This window comes from Cnephaeus nilssonii, assembly GCF_951640355.1.
Source record: "Cnephaeus nilssonii genome assembly, chromosome: 4".
In the NCBI taxonomy this organism is placed as follows: domain Eukaryota; kingdom Metazoa; phylum Chordata; class Mammalia; order Chiroptera; family Vespertilionidae; genus Cnephaeus; species Cnephaeus nilssonii.
The window spans coordinates 9,725,662-9,745,861 of record NC_137075.1 but is presented as its reverse complement, the minus strand read 5'-3'; the positions used below and the strand labels follow the sequence as shown (position 1 = coordinate 9,745,861).

The 20,200-nt window shown below is 39.6% G+C and overlaps 1 protein-coding gene across 1 annotated transcript in view; it reads left to right on the top strand.

Moving 5' to 3' along the window:
* LOC307097599 (uncharacterized protein) overlaps positions 1–20,200 on the top strand; it is a gene marked incomplete at its 3' end in the record, with an annotated part of 105,300 nt that overhangs the window by 16,696 nt on the left and 68,404 nt on the right. Inside the window, exons 4-5 of the mRNA XM_079767695.1 lie at positions 2,329–2,418; positions 7,840–7,911. Of these exons, the coding sequence (XP_079623821.1) occupies positions 2,329–2,418; positions 7,840–7,911 (162 nt within the window). The remainder of the gene's footprint in view (positions 1–2,328; positions 2,419–7,839; positions 7,912–20,200) is intronic.

Here is a 20,200-nt window from a genome sequence, read left to right as displayed (position 1 = left end):
AGGGTAGTTGGGGGGTAACCAGGCCTGCAGGGGAAGGCAGTTGTGGGGAACCAGGCCATCAGGGGAGTGGAGTTGGGGGGAACCAGGCCTACAGGGGAGGGCAGTTAGGGGTGACCAGGCAGTCAGGGGAATGCAGTTTGGAGCAATCAGACCTGCAGGGGAGGACAGTCGGAAGTGACCAGACCTGCAAGGGAGGGCAGTTGGGGGGACAAGGCCTGCAGGGGAGGACAGTTGGTGGTGACCAGGCCTGCAGGGGAGGGCAATTGGGGGGACCAGGCCTCCAGGAGAGGGCTGTTGGGGGGTGACCAGGCCTGCAGGGGAGGGCAGTTGGGGGGACCAGGCTGGCAGAGGAGGGCAGTTAGGGGAGACCAGGTTGGCAAGGGAGGGAAGTTAGGGGTGACTGGGCCAGCAGGGGCGGGCAATTGGGGGCAACAGGCCTACTGGGGAGGGCAGTAGGGGGTGTCCAGGCTGGCAGGGAAAGGCAGTTAGGGGCAACCAGGCTGGCAAGGGAGGGCAGTTAGGGGTGACCGGTAGGGAAGCAGTTAGGCATCGATCAGGCTGGCAGGGGAGTGGTTAGGAGGTGATCAGGCTGGCAGTCAAAAGTGGTTAGGGGTGATCAGTCTGGTAGGCAGAAGTGGTTAGGGGCAATCAGGCAGGCGAGCAGTTGGGAACCAGCAGTCCTGGATTGTGAGAGGGATATCCAACTGCCCAGTGGGATTGGGCCTAAACGGGCAGTCGGACATCCCTCGAGGGGTCCCAGATTGGAGAGGGTGCAAGCTGGGCTTAGGGACACACACCCCCATACACAAATTTCATGCACTGGGCTTCTAGTTATATATATTTTTAAATAGCTTAGGTAACTTAAAAAAGAATAAGAATTTTTTAAATGCTCGAAAGCAATGGTAGGATTTTGTGAAATAAAATTATGCCTCTTAATAGATTATAAGTTTCTCCCACACATATCTTTTTTGCTCACAGTATTAAAGCCAATCTGTCCACAGGGGCTATTCTCATTGCCTTTCTGATTATATAAATTGTTTTGTTCTCTATTCAAATGAATTAATTCTTCTAATTGTATTTGTTGCAGGAATACCAAGGAATAACATGTGTCTGCTAAGGTTGTGCTGTCATGTGTTGCTGTAACTGATGTCACTTTCACAAATGTCATAATTTATTGTGGCAAAGTTGTTCTGCCCAACCCAGTGTGTCTTTTTCTTTGCTAAAGATGCCCTTTCTGGACTTCACCTCTGCTTAGATTGCTATGGTGGTATGTTTGTACTGCCATGGTGATATCCATATTCATGCCAAAACAAGGCTTCCAGTCTATGATGTCTGCATCATGTAAAGTTTCCGTCTCAGTTCCATTTGCATTGAAACCATTATTATTATTATTATTATTATTATTATTATTATTCCAGAAAAATTTACACAGTAGGTGATGCAGTGTCACCATTCTAATTATTCTTTCTGCAAGATGCAGGTTTTAAAACTAAATTTCACTATAGTTTTTCTGTCACTGGACCTAGAGAGTAAATTACAAATCCAGCAAAAGGGAAAAAATCACCTAAAGACTCAAATGGAAAGGGACACAATACTAATGCTCACATGAATGCAAATTACCTATTTTCCCTCTCCAGCTAGAAGATCTACATGCTTATAAGACTTGGGAGGGTATTAGCTTTACATAACGACCACAAATTACCTGCCATTAGTTTCCAATGCTAGCTATTCCCTAACTGTTTTACATTTATATGACAAAAATATGGTGAGGTCATGGATATATCCATAGTCAGGTTTAAGAATTTCTGCTTCACAGTTGGGTTCTTGACTATGATGATAACTGTTTTCAACCTGAGCAGTGGAAAACTGTTTTGACCTGCGCAACCAGATTTATCCTTGCAATAGACATGTGGGGTTTTTTTTACACATGAAAGTTATGTTATTAAGATAAACTCTCTGGGATATTTAATTACAAAGAATTTTTATGTTATGAGAAAATACCCTGTAAAGAATTATGAGATATCAGTCTGTAATTGGAGTTTGTTATTAGCTGGATATGTTACCTTGGTCAAACCACTGAATATGTGTAAGCCTCAGAACAATAAGTCTTATCTAATGGTTAATCACACTAAGGATTCAAAGGTACTTATTTCAGAAACATAGATATTTCAGTATAATCCTTTTCCTGTGATAAAAATTCTAATAAGGGGAGCACTAGTTTTTTTGTGTGTTTTTTTTTTACACACAGAAACCAAGAGACACACACATCAACACACATAGTTCAATATTTGCCTTACAAAACTGATTTATAACTGTTTATTTTTATAGCATCTGATACAGAATACTTACCGGGCGATTTCAGAAGAGGTAAAATAAAAGGGGAAGCCAAGAAACAATCAATGCAAATGAACTATGCTGGTAAGAACAAGAATATTTCAAGTCTATTTATGGTTTATTTATCTTCTCAGAAGTTTATTTAAGTTTACACTTTCAATGACCACAGTAACTAAATGTTATTTGACATAATAAACTATCTCCATAATTTCTTCTTATAATGAGTAGAACTCTAGCAGTTACCATCAATGGATAATTAGATACATAATATATGTTTTAGGACTCATCTCTTTAAAGTCATCCACAAAAGTCCACTGCTCTTGTGAGCTTGACACATGCTTGATGGAAGCCTTTAAAATGACATTTTGCTCACTTTCTTTATCAGACACAATTCATTAGTTGCTTTGTATTTACAAAAGCAGAAAAGCTACCTTATGAAGGGATTAGAATTGGAATTTAGAAAAAAATATTTTCCATTGTTTATTAATCCCCTCCATGTGATTATACTATCAGCCAAATATCTAATATTTCAGGTTGTGTAGTATCCTTTAGGGTTTTTTTTATACAGATTAGAGTATAGCTTACTGCTTCTTATCTTGGCCGACCAGTGTTTAACATACTTTGTCATGATCTTTGAGATGGTACCAAAGGAATTAAGCAAGTCAAGGGAGCAATCAGGGAAAGAGACAGTAAAACAGAAGCTTTCAAAACACCTGTCATCCAAAGGTGATAGTGTCCATGCCCTCACAGGTACAATACTAGAAGCATGACACTGCAGGGAAGAGCACTTCAGTAAAATAAGATATAGTCCTTTTTCATCACTCAATAAATAACCAGGCACACAATGACAACAAGCTTCCCAATTTGGGGGAGAGGGCGGACACAGTACTCAGATTTGCTACAATACATTGCCTAAAATGCTGAGGTTTTACCACAGAATATAAGAGACATGCAAAGGAACAGCAAGTGTGAACTCTACAAAAGAGAAAATCAGACCCCAAAAACTCTTTTTGTTTATTCTAATTAACAAAATAGATATAATTGGAGGCATTTCTATCCTATATAATAAAGAGGTAATATGGAAATTGACCATCACTCCCTCATAAGATGGTTACCTATGACCAGGCCGGCATGGGGGTTAGTGAGGGATGACCAAATGACTGAACAGCAGGCTCTGTGGGGTGACCAGGCTGGCAGGGAGGTTAGTGAGGGATGACCAAACAACTGAACAGCAGGCTGCGTGGGCAACCAGACTGGTGGGGTCCCATGAGAGGTGACCAGGCCAGCAGAGGGAGTAGTTGGGAGCAACCAGGCCAGCAGGGGGGGGACAGTTGGGGGCAACCTGGCTGGCAGCAGGGGACAGTTAGGGGTGACCAGGCTGGTGGGGGGGAAGTTAGGGGCAACCAGGCAGGCAGGTGGGTGAACGATTAGGAGCCAGTGGTCCAGGATTGTGAGAGGGATGTCTGACTGCCGGTTTAGGCCAGGTCCCTGGGATTGGGCCTAAACCGTCAGTCGAACATCCCCTGAGTGGTCTTGGATTGGAGAGGGTGCAGGCTCGGCTGAGGAGACCCACCCCCTTCCTGTGCATGAATTTTGTGCACCGGGCCTCTAGTAATATATAAATATTTCAAATACACAATCCTATTTTTTAAAAGAGAAAAATAACATAGCAGCCAAGTTTTCATTGAATAAAAATATGAACAAAGTGATAAATATATGAAAATATAAACACTGAAAAAGTTATTAGAATGGCATTTTAAAGAATTCCATCAAGCATATTCCAAGCTCATAATAGCATTGTATTTTTGTGGATCAGTTTAAAGAAATGAGTTCTAAAAATGTTGGCATTGGAATTCCAATAACTGTAAGGTAAAATGCTCTAGAGGGGCTCAGGAATAAATTGGTATTGTCATAAGACAGAATCTCCACACTTAAAACAATGGGAACTGTGAACATAGAGCAGAGAGAAAAGGAGCATGAAAAGCATTGAAAGAAATAATGGTTGAAATATTTCTAACATATTCAATGATAAATATCAATGTGTCCATCCAAGATCAATGAAATCTAAGTAGATTAAGTACAATTAAATCTACAACCAGACCCATCTTGGTAAAAATTATGAAGGCAGAGAAAACCACAAAACCCACAAAGGGCAAACAGCTCATCATGGAAAATAGAAACCTGGTAAGATGAAGAGCTGTCTTGACATCACAAACTGTCAGGGCCAGAAAGGAATGGGATGGCATACTCAGAGTGCTAATAGAAAACACTGTCACCAAGAATGTTATATCTAGCCAACCTATCTTTCAAAGTGAAGGTGACAAAAACATATTCCCAAATTTCAAAAAGCAAAACAAAACAAACAAAAGGTATCTGTTTGCCAGCAGACCTACCTTAACAGTAGCAGTCAAGCATATTGTTCATGTTGAAAGCAATTTGACTTCAGGCAATAATTTGATTCCCTCCTTTAATATAGCATGGGTGCAAAGAATTAAGTAATTCTAAAAGACTGCATGAATGCATGTTTTGCCTCTGTAGTTGATTTAAAAGGTAATTGCTTAATCAAAATGTATATCATTGTATTGTTGTGCCTGTAAAATGTGGAAAAGGAATATATTCCACTATGGCAGCACAAAGGATAAGTGTGGGAGTCTCAATGTATTTCAGTAAGATGCTTTAGCAGATTTAACCACAAATGTGCAGGAGCAAATGAAGAAAACCCAGAATCATAAATAAGGAGACTAATATAAAAGAACATTGTAAATATATACTATACTTTCTGTTCATTCTCTTAATTTCTTCAGAGGACATACAGTTATATAAAAACTAGAGGCATGATGCATGAAAATTCATGCACTGGAGGAGGGGTCCCCCAGCCCGGCATGCCCCGCTCACAGTCCAGGAGTCCTCAGGGGTGAGAGGCAACCTGGCACTCCGGGGAAGGTGATGCCCCATCACACCTCTGCTGCTGCCACTGCTGGCAGCACAAGCCTTGGCTGGCCCTGGTTACCTGAGCCTCGAGTTGGCCCTGGGCAGCTGGGGGGCTGAAGGGACTGGGGGACTCTGCAGGCAGGTGCATGGAGCGGCTGGGTCTGCCTGGGGGCAGGCCCAACCTTGCCGCATGCTTACAGCCCCAGCAAGGCTGAGGGGACTGGGCACCACCATCTTGTGGCTATAGGCACTGCCATCTTTGAGGGCAGAGAAGTCAATTAGCATATTCCTCCTTATTGGCTGTGGGCTCCGCCATCTTTGTGATGGCGTGAGGGTCAATTAGTATATTCCCTCTCTATTAGATAGGATAATTATAACACATAATATAGACATATTCAGCACCATTGTTCCCTATTGTTTGCAGTTTTAATTGGTCCAGTTTCTGTTATTCATGGTCAATCACACACACAAAAAAAATCAAATGGAAAATTCCAGAAATAAATAATTCATAAGTTTTAAATTATGCACTATTCTGTGGAGCATGGTGAATCTCATGCCATTCCCCTAAGTCTTGCCCAGAACATGAATAATCCCTTTCTCCAGCTTATACCCATTGAGTACACTATCTGCCTTTTTGTCACTCAGTAGTCTTTTTGGTTATTACATGAGTAAGCACTGTCATGGTATCACATGGTGTCTTTTGAAATCTGTTTGTAATGCAGTGCTTGTATTTAAGTAAACATGACTTTACTTCATACTGGCACCAATAGACAAGAATAATGATGCTGGCAATTTGGATGTGCCAAAGGAAAACCAAAAATTTTATCATAAATAAGTATGTATAGGAACGGTCATAATATATTTAGGGTTTGGTACAATCCACAATTCAAGCATCCTTCCACTGGGGGATCTTGGAATGGATCCCTCAATAATAAGGTGGGTCTGCTGTGTAATAATAACACAAAAAGGAGAAAGAGGTAAAAGAACTATATTGGATAAGCTGTTCAAGATCTCTCTGGAAATTATTTAGAATCTATTTGAAGTAGATTCTAAAATGATCAATGTTGGTAGTTACACAACTCTGAATATAAATTTTAAAAACTCATTGAATTTCACACTATATATATAAAAAATGTATTGTATACTATACATTTGCTAAAATAGATATCTGAACTACAAATAGTAAGAGATTAAGGAAGATTTAAAGCAATGGAAAGATATTTATGGGAAGAAAGTTTTGATTCTTACCATATTATAAATTTCTCCTCTCAAATGCTATTTTGATTACCTCCCATTTATCTTAGTATACTTTATGTACTTGATTCTTCAGTCTTGGTGTTTCTTACTTATACCTATTGGAGAAAGACCAGAGCAGGTGAAATATATTGGCTATAATGTTGCCGAGTGTTGTGTTGAATCATTCACAAAATCTTTCTAATCAATTAGTGAAGATTTGTTCTGCATAAAAATGAGCTATTTGTTTGGTTTGTTATTGATACCCCAGCTGGGACACTCTCCGTAAAAAAGGTGGTATGGTATGTGCTGACTGGCAGAGTCATAATGTGACTTTTTATAACTTTTCATGGGCTCAGGCATTTCTTCAAAGCAAGAGGTCTGCTGTGCAGTGTCAGGACCCTGAGATGTTTCCAACTACACTGGCAGGGTCCACTAGAACTTACTTCCAAAACCCCATAAGCTGTTGGTCCTGAGATCTACTCTAGTTCACCAGTCAAATTTATCCCTTTCAAAGTACTAATTTCTTTTTAATACCTATCATGCATTTTTATGTCACTGGACAAATTTAATAGTTGTTAATTATAAGAAAAACAATCATATGAAAACTCCAGAGGAAATGGATCCAAGCAGTACCGTGGTACTAATGCAAACTTAACCATTTCCTCCTTACATGTCACAAGCTCCCCATGCCAAAGGATCCTCAGGAAGCATTTTTCTCAATCCAATCAATGTCTTTTTGTTCTCTTAATCACTGACATCTATATGGTTTACAGTTATAAAACCTAAAGGGAAATTAAAATTTTTCCTATTGAGTCAAGTATTTCTGTGACTATACAATCTATTTTTTGCAACTTGCCCTATGGTAAGAATCAAACTGACAAACAAACAGTGTAGTTCTACTTCATGAGGTACAGCCCTAAAAAAAAGAGTGCACATTTAATATAAGCCTGGAAGTAAGTTTATTATCATAACTTCTCTGGGATGATTTCAATTTGCATAAGAGAGAATTTGTATGGAATAAGCACTGTTTGAGGAATTATGTGGCATAACTTCTAAAATGTATTTCACTTTTGTCATTTTCTATATATTTGATTTTGGATAAGTCATTAAACATCTCTGAACATCAGCATAATATGGCTGATATCCTTGCTCCATCTATTCCAATTTAAGTTTTTGTGAATCTGCAATCCAGATATTTCAATATAATGCTTTTTTTAAAAGCAAAACACATGCTAGTTACACCCAATATACACACACTCATGGAAACATATATTCTTATGTAAATTATTTATATGTAAATGATCATATGGTGTCTTTTGAAATCTGTTTGTAATACAGAAAGCCCAGCAGATGCAATTGCACATGGAACAATAAAGGGACAACTCAAGCCACAATCAATGCAACTCCCTGGTAAGAAGAAGAATTTATAAAATCTTATATTTCAGGTTTATTTATCCTCTTTTGAGTTGAATTAAGTGTGTATATTTAAGAACAAAAGTATCTAAGGGTTATTATTACATAGAGAAAAAGATTGATGCATACCCTCCTTTAATAAGTTAAATTCTTACATTGAATACAGGCATTCTTTGGAGATACTTTGGGTTTGTTTCCAGAGCATTGCAATAGAGTGACTATCACAAAAAGCAAGTCACATGAAATTTTTAGTTTCCAAGAGTATATAAATGTGATAATTATTCTATATTGTAGTCTACCCTGTGTGCAATTATATTTTTTCTACAAAAGAAAGCAATGCACATCTTTAATTTAAAATACTTTATGGCTAGACTGGTAATAATCATCTGAGCCATCAGTGAATTGTAATCTTTTTGCTGATGGAGAGTCTTACCTCAATGTTGATGGCTGTTGATGCATCAGAGTGGTGGTTGCTGAAAGTTGGGGTAGTTGTGGCAATTTCTTAAAATAAGACAACAAGTTTGCCACATCTATTGACCCTTCCTTTCATAGATGAGTTCTGTGTAGATAGCAAGGCTGTTTGGTGTCATTATACCCACAGTATAACTTATCTTAAAATTGGAGTAGTACTCTCAAACAACTTTATTTTATTTTGATATTTTTATGTACTCAATTGATTGAGGTGACATTGGTCAACATGAACTTATATGTTTCAGATGTGAGTTTCTATATTACAAGATCTTTATATTGCACCGTGTGCCCACCACCCAAGGTCAGATCTTCTCCTGCCACCTTATATTAGGACCTCTCCCCCGCCCCCATTTCCTAACACTCTGCCAACCATCACACTGCTGTTTGTGTTCATGAGTTTCAGTTTTATAACCCACATATGAGTGTAATCATATGGTTCTTAGCTTTTTCTGACTGACTTATTTCACTTAGCATAATATTCTCAAGGTCCATCCATGTTGTTGCAAATGGCACTTTCTTGTGGCTTAGTAGTATTCCACTGTGTATGTGCACCACATCTTCTTTATCCAGTCCACTCTCATGGGACACTGTGTTTTGTTTCATTTTTCCATGTCTTGGCCACCATTAATAATGTTGCAATGAACATAGATGTGCACTATCTTTGTGAGTATATGATTTCAAGATTTTCGGGTATATACATAGGAGAGGGATTGCTGGGTCATATGGTAGCTCTACTCTTAATTTTTTGAGGAATTGCCAGAGTGCTTTCCATAGTTGTTATATCTGTCTACATTCCCACCAGCAGTGAATAAAGGTTCCCTTTTTTCCACAATCTCTCCAACACTTACTATTGCTTGTGTTGTTGATAATGGCCACTCTAACAAGTATAAAGTGGTATCTCATTGTAGTTTTGATTTGCATTTCCCTAATGTGATGTTGAAAATCTTGTCATATATCTATTGTATGTTTGTACAACTCCTTGGGAGAGGTGTATTTTCAGGTTCTTTGCCCACTTTTTGATTGAGTTATTTGTTTGGTGTTGAGATTCATTAATTCTTTACATATTTTGGAAATTTTTTGGAGCTACTGTTTGCAAATATCATCTCCCATTTGGTTGGCTGCCTCTTTGTTTTGTTGTCAGTTTCTTTTGCTGTGCAAAAGCTTTTTAGTTTGATATAGTCTCATTTATTTTATTTTTATTACTTATTTTTTATTTTTTTATTCTAAATTATTACATATGAATCCTTTTTTCCCTATTGACCTCTCCCCATGTGTTCCCACCCCCCACAGCACATGCCCTTACCTCCCCCAATGACTGTATCCATAGGTTATGCTTATATGCATATAATTCCTTTGGTTGATCTCTCACCCTCCCCCACACAGTGCCCCCTCCTCCCTGCACACACACAGGTTGGATGTTTCCCCTGAGGTTGGATATTCTGTTCGATGCTTCTATGTCTTTGGATCTATTTTAGTGCATCAGTTTATGTTGTTCATTATATTCCACATATGAGTGAGATCGTGTGATATTTTGCCTTTACTTCCCTTGCCTTTGGGATCAAGGTTATAAAATGTTCTCTGTGACCAAGGTCCATAAGTTTGGTACCTATATTTTCTTCTATGTAACTTGTTGTTTTGGGTCTTATATTTAGGTCCCTGATCCATTTTGAATTAATTGTTGTACATGTGAACAAACTGTAGTCCAGTTTTATTTGTTTGCATATGGCTTTCTAGTTTTCCCCAGCAGCATTTATTGAAGAAAACCTTTACTCCATTGTGTATTTCTGCCTCCTTTGCTGAAAATTATTTGTCCATATACATTTGGTTCCATTCTGTTCCATTGCTCTGTGTGTCTATTTCTCTGTCAGTATAATGCTATTTTGATTATCATTGCTCTGTAGTATAATTTGAAATCAGGTAGCATACCTCCAGCTTTGTTCTTTTTTTTTCAGGATTGCTTTGGCTATTTGGGTTCTTTTGTGATTCCAAAAGAATCTGATGATTTCTCTTTCTATTTCTTTTAAAAATACCATTGAGATTTTTATGGGGATTGCATTAAATATGTATATTGCTTTGGGTAATATGGCCATTTTAACTATGTTGATTCTTCTAATCCATGAACATGGGATACTTTTGCATTTTGCTGTGTATTCTTCAATCTTTTTGAATAATGCTTTGTAATTTTCAGTATATAGGTCTTTAACATTCTTTGCTAAGTTTATTCCTAGGTATTTTATCCTTTGGTTGCAATTGCAAAAGGAATTGTTTTGTTCATTTCTTTTTTTGAAGTTTTGTTGTTAGTATACAGAAAGACACTAGAATTTTGCACATTGATTTTGTATCCTGCAATTTGACTTTATTTGTTTACTAGAAGCCCAGTGCACGAAATTCGTGCACGGCGGGGGGTTGTCCCTCAGCCCAGCCTGTACCCTCGCCAATATGGGACTCCTGGAGGGATGTCCGACTGCCCGTTTAGGCCCGATCCCACCAGGATCGGGCCTAAACGGGCAGTCAGACATCCCTCTCACAATCCAGGACTGCTGGCTCCCAAATGCTTGCCTGCCTGCCTTCCTGATTGCCCCTAACCACTTCTGCCTGCCAGCCTGATCACCCCCTAACCACTCCCCTGCCAGCCTGGTTGATGCTTAACTGCTCCCCTGCCAGCCTGTTTGCCCCCAACTTCCCTCCTCTGCCAGCCTGGTCACCCCTAACTGTCCTCTCCTGCAGGGTTGATCACCTCCAACTGCCCTCCCTTGCAGGCTTGGTCCCTCTCAACTGCCCTCCCTTGCAGGCCGGGTGCCTCCCAACTGCCCTCTCTTGCTGGCCATTTTGTGGTGGCCATCTTGTGTCCACATGGGGGCAGGATCTTTGACCACATGGGACCAGCTATATTGTGTGTTGCAGTGATGATCAATCTGTATATTACTCTTATTAGATAGGATAGAGGCCTGGTGCACGGGTGGGGGTCAGCTGGTTTTCCCTGAAGGGTGTCCCGGATCAGGTGGGGGTTCCCTTGGGGTGTGGGGCGGCCTGAGCGAGGTGGTTTGCAGGCCGGCCACGCCCCCTGGCAACCCAAGGGGAGGCCCTGGTATCTGGAATTTATTTTCCTTCTACAATTGAAACTTTGTAGCCTGGGTTGGCAGCCATTTCTGGGGCGGCAGCCATTTTCTGTGGCAGTTAATTCACCTTCTACAATTGAAACTTTGTAGCCTTAAGCGGGTGAGCCCCGCCAGGGTGTGTGGAAAGCTTTGCTTCCCCTGTTACCGCCGGCAACCCTGGCCTGCTCTCTCAAGCTCCATTCTGCCGCCATTTGTTTGAATTTGTTTACCTTCTATAATTGAAACTTGGTAGCTTGAGTGGAGGCTTAGGCCTGCAACGGCTATGGAAAGCTTGGCTTCCTCTGTTACCTGGGCAACCTTACTCTCTGTGCCTGTAGCCATCTTGGATTAGGGATAATTTGCATACTCGCCCTGATTGGCCGATGGGTGTGGCTTGGCTGGTGGGCGTGGCATATGTAGCGGAGTGATGGTTAATTTGCATATTACCATTTTATTAGAGAGGATTGTTTCTAATAGTTTTTTGGTGGGGTCTTTAGGGTTTTCTATATACAGAATCATGTCATCTGCAAAAAGTGACAGTTTGACTTATTCCTTCCCTAGTTAGATGCCTTTATTTCTTTCTCTTGCCTTATTGCTCTGGCTAGGACTGACCATACTATCTCTACAAATAAAAGGATATTATGCAAATTTGTCAGGACACCCTCACAGTAATGACTGAACAGCAGGCTGCATGGGGTGACCAGGCCAGCAGGGGAGTTAGTGAGGGACGACCAAATGACTGAATAGCAGGCTGTGTGGGGTGACCAGGCTGGCAGGGGGGTCAGTGATGGACGACCAAATGACTGAACACAGGCTGCATGGGGCGACCAGACTGGCAGGGAGGCAGTGAGGGGCAACCAGGCTGGCAGGGGGAGCAGTTGGGGCAACCAGGCCGGTGGGGGGCAGTTGGGGGTGATCAGGCCAGCAGTGGGGACAGTTAGGGGCTATCATGCAGGCAGGTAGAGGCGGTTAGGTGTAATCAGGTTGGGGGGGCCAGTTAGGGGTGATCAGGCAGGCAAGCAGGTGAGCAATTAGGAGCCAGTGGTCCCAGATTGTAAGAATTTCTGACTGCCGGTTTAGGCCCAATCCCTTGGGCCTAAACCAGCAGTCAGACATCCCCTGAGGGGTCCCAGATTGGAGAGGGTTCAGGCAGGCTGAGGGGAACCCCCTGTGCATGAAATTTGTACACTGGGCCTCTAGTCCTATATAAAAAAAGCCTAATATGCTAAGTGTCTGGTCATCCAGTCATCAGTTCAACCAATCCTATCTAATAAAAGAGTAATATGCAAATTGACCATACCTCCACTACACCCACAAGCCACGCCCACAAGCCAGTCAGGAGCGAGTATGCAAATTAACCCAACCAAGATGGCTGCAGCCACAGAGAGAGCAGGAGGGAGGCTTGGGTTTCACCAGCGATGGAGGAAGCCAAGCTTTCCACACACCCTGACCTGCCTTGGCCTCCACTTAAGGCTACGAAGTTTCAATTATAGAAGATAAATAAATCCTAACAGAAATGGCTGCCACCACTGAGCGAGCAGAAGACTTGGCTCTGCTCCAGGCTACAGAGTTTCAATTGTAGAAGATAAACAAATCCCAGATATCAGGGCCTCTACTTGGGTTGCCGGGGGCGTGGCTGGCCTGCAAACCACCACAGGCCCCTCGCCCAGGCTGCTCCATGCCCCAAGGGAACCCCCACCCTGATCCAGCACACCCTTCAGGGCAAACTAGCTGGCCCCCACCCATGCACCAGGCCTCTATCCTATCTAATAAAAGAGTAATATGCAGATTGACCATCACTCCAACACACAAGATGGCTGCCCCCATGTGGTCAAAGATGACTGCCTCCATGTGGACACAAGATGGCCACCACAAGATGGCCAGCAGGGGAGGGCAGTTGGGAGGGACCAGGCCTGCAAGGGAGGGCAGTTGTGGGCGATCAGGCAAGCAGGGGAGGGCACTTAGGGATGACCAGGCTGGCAGAGGAGGGAAGATGGGGGCAACCGGGCCTGTAGGGAAAGGCAGTTGGGGGAGACCAGGCCTGCAGGGGAGAGCAGTTGGGGGGGACCAGGCCTGCAGGGGAGGACAATTAGGGGAAAACAGGCTGGCAGGGGAGTAGTTAGGCATCAATCAGCCTGGCAGGGGAGTGGTTAGGGGGTGATCAGGCTGGCAGGCAGAAGCGGATAGGGGCAATCAGGAAGGCAGGCAGGTGAGCGGTTGGGAGCCAGCAGTCCTGGATTGTGAGAGGGATGTCCGACTGCCCGTTTAGGCCCAATCCTAACAACATCCCTCGAGGGTTCCCAGATTGGAGAGGGTGCAGGCTGGGCTGAGGGAAACCCTCCCGTGCACAAATTTCATGCACCGGGCTTCTAGTCAAAGTATAATATGCTAATGATATGCTAAGGCCACACAACCACTTGCTATGATGTGCACTGACCACCAGGGTGCATACTCTCCGACTGGTAAGTTAGCTTGCTGCTGGGGTCCAGCCAATTGAGACTGAGCAAGATGGGCTGGACATGCCCTGGAGCCCTCATGTGGTCCCTCCCTGGCTGGCCAATCTCGTGCATCTCTCCACAGCCCTGATTGTCCACCAGTGGGGTCCTTTGGCCTGGCCTGAGCGCTCTTGTAATCTGGGACCCCTCAGGCCAGTTTCAGAAAGCTGGTATTGGCCTGATCCTGCAGGCCAGGCCAAGTGACCCACTGGTGCACGAATTCACGCACCTGGCCTCTAGTGTTGAATAAGAGTGGTGAGAGTGGACATCCTTGTTTTGTTCCTGATCTTAGAGGAATATCTTTCAGTTTTTCAATATTGATTATGATAAATGCTGAGGGTCTATCATATATGGCCTTTATTATGTTAAGGTACTTTCCTTCTATTCCTATTTTATTGAATGTTTTAATCATAAATGGATATTGTATCTTATCAAAAGTTTTGTCTGCATCTATTGATAAGATCATATAATTTTTATCCTTTCTTTGGTTAATGTGGTGTATTACATTGATTGATTTGTGTATGTTGAAACATCCTTGTGTCCCTGGAATGAGCCCCATTTGATCATGATGTATTTTTTTTTATAATTCTATTTTCTAGTATTTTGTTTAGGATTTTTACATCTGTATTCATCAGAGATATTGATCTGTAGTTTACTTTTGTGTGTGTTATCTTTGGCAGGTTTTATCATCAGGGTTATATTGACCTCTTAGAATGTGTTAGGAAGTATTGCCTTTTCTTCAAAATTTTTTGTAGGAGTTAGAAGGCTAGGTTTTAAATCTTTGAATATTTGGTAGAATTCACTGTTGAAGCCATCTGGTTCTATACTTTTGTTTTTTAGGAGGTTTTTGATGGTTTCAATTCCTTCACTGATGATCAGTCTATTTAGATTTTCTAATTCTTCATGATTTAGTCTATGAAGGTTATATATTTCTAGGAACTTATCTACTTCTTCAAGATTTTTGAATTGATGGCATAAAGTCTTTAATAATATTCTAGTATGATCCTTTGTTTATCTGTGATTCTGTGGTAACTTCTCTCTCATTTCTGACTTTTATTATATATATATATTTTCCCTTAGTGAATCTAACCTGGGGTTTGTCAATTTTATTAATATTTTCAAAGAACCACTTCTTTGTTTTATTGATTTTTTATAGTCTTTTTGTTCTTTATTTCATTTAATTCTGCTCTAATTTTTATTATTTATTTTCTTCTACTGACTTTGGGTTGCTTTTATTCTTTTTCTAGTACTTTAAGATGTGATGTTAGGTTGTTAATGTGGGATTTCTCTTGTTTCCTGAGATAGGCCTATAATGATATGAACTCCCTTCTTATTACTGATTTCACTGCATCCTAGAGGTTTTGATATGTTGTATTGTCATTCTCATTTGTCTCTATATCTTTTGCCGCTTCTTTATAAGCTAAGTTTAGGTAATGTTCTAAAGCCTTGTTGTTATGTCAACAATCTTCACAGCATCTTTTATAAGAGTAGATTCCATATCAAGAAATCACTTTCTTTGAGGATCCATAAGAAGATGCTCCTATTCATTAAAGCTTTATCATGAAATCACAACAGCAATTCAGGATCAAGTTCTTCAGGCTCCACTTACTATTCTACTTCTTCTGGCTATTTCTATCACCTCACCAGTTATTTTCTTGATAGAAAACTTGAACTTTTCAAAGTTACTCAGGAGTGTCTGAATCAATTTCTTTCAAACTCCTGTTATTATTGATATTTTTACCTCTCCCGTGAATCACAGGTTTTGTTAATGGCATAGATCATAGTGGTTCATTTCCTGGATGTATACAATTTACTTTACCCAGATCCATCTGAGCAATTACTATGTATGGTAGCTATGGCATTTTAAAATGCATTTCTCATATAATAATATTTTAATTTATTCAACATTACTCCTCTTCATTCATGTGCTTCAGAATGGATATAGTATTGGCTGGTGTGAAACACCATTAATCGCATTGGCCATCGCCATCAAAGCACTTGGGTGACCAGGTGCCTTGGCAATTTGTAGCAATATTTTGAAAGAATTATTTTTTATGAGTGGTAGGTCTTAACAATGGACCAAAATATTCAGAAAAATGTTTGGTAAGCACATGTGCTGTTTTCCAGGCTTTGTTGTTTTAATTATAGATCACAGGCAGAGAAAATTTAACACAGTTCTGAAGGGTCCTAGGATTTTTAGAATGGTAAATAAGCATTGGCTTCAAAGTATATTCACCAGATACATCAAATTCTAATATGGTCAGATTCTTGTTTGAAACCCTGGAGGCAGTCACTGAGTTTTTTTGTTGTTGTTTTTAGTTGTGTAGGTTAGCCTAGTGGCATCTTCTACAAATATAAGTCTTCTTTCTTGACCTTGAAAATCTGTTTCAATGGTAAATAAGCCACCTTCACTAATTATCTTAGCTAGGGATTCTGGATAATATTCTACAGCTTCGGAAACTCTCTATGAATTTCAAACATTTTTTTGCAGCTTTCATAGTATTAAAGACAGTTATCTGTTTCCTTGGATTAGGGTTGGTCTTCTGGGATTTGTGGCTGGCTTGATCTTTTACCTAAATCACTAACATTTTCTCCATGTAAAAAATAAGGCTTTCCTAGAGTAGTACTTTAAATTCCTTCCAGATTTTTTTTTCTGTATTCATTACCTCATATACTGCCACAAAAGGCCTAGCTATGGGGTATATCTTGGCTTTTGTCATGCCTTCCTTCCTAAACTTAATCATATCTAGCTTTTGATTTAAGGGAGAGATGTGGAACTCTTCCTTTCACTTGAGCACTTATTGGCCAATGTGGGGTTATTAATGGGCCTAATTTCAATATTGTTGTGCCTCAGGGACTAGGGAGACCAAAGGTAAGGAAAGAGACAGGAATGGTGAATGGAGCAGCCAGATAGTGCACAGCACTTACTGGTTAAGTTGTCAATTTATATGGGCATGTTACAAGGCATTCCAAAAGATTTATAAAATTAACATTAAATGTCCCTTTTTACATATCACCATAACCACTATAATACTAATAAAAATGTTTTAAACATTGCGAGAATTACCAAAATAGGGCTCAGAGACACAAAGACAATAAATGTTTTTGGAAGAAGATCCACAATATCTTGCTTTATGTGTTTGCCAAAAATTTTCAATTTGCAATATAAGAAAATATTTGCAAAGAAAAATGAAGGTATGATGAAAATATTTCATCAACTATATAGTTTCAACCAAGAGAAACAAAATTAATACAAATGACCCAGAAGCAAATTCTGGAGTTGAAAGTTTCAGTGAGTAAACTGGGGGTGAAGAAGGGGTGGGAATCACTGCAGGAATTCAAAGGAAGATTTGACTGGTCTGAAGAAAGTACCAGCACACTTAAGGTAAGAGGAATATCAGGGGGAAAAAAGGAGAAATAAGCAGTAAAAATATTTGAAGAAAGAAAGCTGAAAATTTTGAATAGTCTTCAATGAAACTTATTAGTCCACATACACATCCAAACTGAATGAAAGCTTAGGAGAGTGAGCACAAAGAAACCCACTAATAGACCCATTATAGTAAAAATGTTTAAAAACAAAGAGAAAAACAGTTCATTATGAAAGAGAGAACAGAGTCATGTGAGCAAGTGACTGAGCATCAGAGACCAGAAAGCATGGGTAGAATAGCCAAAGTGTGTAAGGTAAGTCTGTCAACTAGGAAATCTTATATCAGGCAAACTATTTTCCAAAAATGAAGATAAAGAGAGTCTCAAATAAATAAAAATGATTAGAATTCATTGCTTGCAGAAACATTTGACAAGAAATATTAAAGAAAGGATGTTATTTCACTCAGTAATTTGAGTCCACACAAGATAACTAAGTGATAAAACCACAATCACTCAAAATAATTCTAGAATTACAGAAATCCCTGTAAATGCATATCTGACTCCTTTTTTAATTGTTTTAAAAGGCAACTGTATAAAACAATAGGTACAACATGTATTGTTGGTATTCTAACCTATAGACAAATAGTATTTCACAAAAGCAGCATAAAGGAGATGATGATGACAAAGATGAATTTAAATAAGAAAATGGCACTAGATTTTCAGGAAGCACATCAAAGTCTAAAGATTATAAATAAAATGGTTATATTACAAAGACTCTAAATATATTCTTTCTTGAATTTTTATCTCTTGGCTTTCTTACAATTTAGTTTCATAAAAATATTATAACATTTTCAGTAATGCCTTTAATATCCATACATGTAACATGTAATACTGTAGTAAAAAAAAAAAGTGAAGGATTGACTAAAACTATATAGAAATCACAATTCTATATCTCCCTGCAATATATTTTTTATAAATGTGAAGAATATACTACTAGTAAAGGGTGACTATGCAATTGTTGCATTGTTGCACAGCTTTCTGAATTATTAATAGCCATTGAATAGTTATTTACCACTAGAAGCCCGATGCACGAAGATTCGTGCCAGAATGGACCTTCCTTTCCCTGGCTGCCGGCACCATTTTTGCTCTGGCTGGCGCCGCCTTTCCACCTTCCTACACTGCTCAGAGGCCCAGAGCAGCTGGGGGCAGGGCAGAACACATATGCAAATTCACCGCCATCTTTATTTGTTTAATTTGCATACTCGCTCCTGATTGGCTGTGGGCATCACTAATATGGTCAATTAGCATGTTTGTCTATTATTAGGTAAGATGGGAATATTGTATAGTACTGTCTTATATGTTTTTTTTAATACCTGAGTTAACTTCAAAGGGGATGGATTTTTTAAAGACTTAAAAGAAATGGCAGAATTCTGTTAAACAAGGAAATTGTGCCTATTAATAGATTATAAGTTTTTCCAACACATAACTTTTTTGATCACAGCATTAAACCCAATCTTCCCTCAAGGGCTATTCTCATTGCCTTCCTGATTATCTAAAAAATTGTTGTGCTCTCAATTCAAAGGCATCAATTCTTCTAAATGTTTTTGTTGGAGGAAGACTAAGAACTGAAACATGTCTGATAAGGTTCTACTGTCATGTGTTGCTATAACTAATGTTACTTTCACAAATGTCATAATTTACTGTTGCAAATGGTGCCCCCATCTGCATTTCACTTCTGCTTGCTTTGCTATTGTGGAATGATTGTACTGTTAGGGTGATATTCATGGGCTCAGTCACTTTGCCAAAGCAATAATTTCTGGTTTATGATGTCTGGAAGAAGGCACCTTTCCATCCCAAGTACGTATTGCATTGAAAACATTTTTCCCATAAAACTTTATCCAGATAGTGATGCAGAATCACCATTCTAATTATTCTTTTGCAATATGCAATTGTTAAAAATAAATGTCATTATATTGTTTTCTGTCATTGGACCTAGAGAGTTGTTTCCAAATCCAGCAAAAGGTTAAAATTACCAAAAGACTCAAATGGAGAGGAATGCAATACCAATGCTCACATTACTGCAAACTACCCATTTCCCCATCCCCAGCTAGAAGATCTACATGCTTATGACTTGAGAGGACCATTTGCATCTGTCTACAAATTACCAGTTATTGCTTTCCAACCCTAATGCCTAATCATTTTACATTTACATAACAAAAAAGAGGGTATTGATATATTCCTGGACAAGTCTAAGAAATTCTGCCTCACAGTTGGGTTCTGTGACTATGATAACCATGGTTTGCAACCTGACCTGGAGAAACCTGTTTGGACCAGCCCAAATAGGTGTATCCTTGCAATAGAAATGTGTTTTTTTGTATACATGAAATTTATGTTATAAAAGTAAACTCTCTAGAATAATTTAAATTGGCAAAATAAGTTGTATGTTATGAAAAAAGACCTACTTAAGGAATTATGAACCGTCAGTTTGTGATTTAATTTTGTTATGAGCTGCATAAGTTACCTTTGTCAATGAGGCTTTTGTGGTGGTTAATGGCTCTAATAATTCTAAGGTGTTAATTTCTGAAACTCAGATATTTCATTATAATTATTTTCCTGTGGTAAAAATGCTCTTTAGATGAGTAATAGTTTATACACACAAACCAACATACACACGCATACATCCATCAACACATATGTTAATATTTACCTTAAAAAACTGATTAAAACTGCTTATTTCTATAGAGACTTATACAGAACACGTACCAGGTACTTTTGGAAGAGGACTAATAAAGGGGGAAGTCAAGATACAATCAAAAAGTCACCCTGGTAAGATTATGTATATTGCAAGTCTATTTA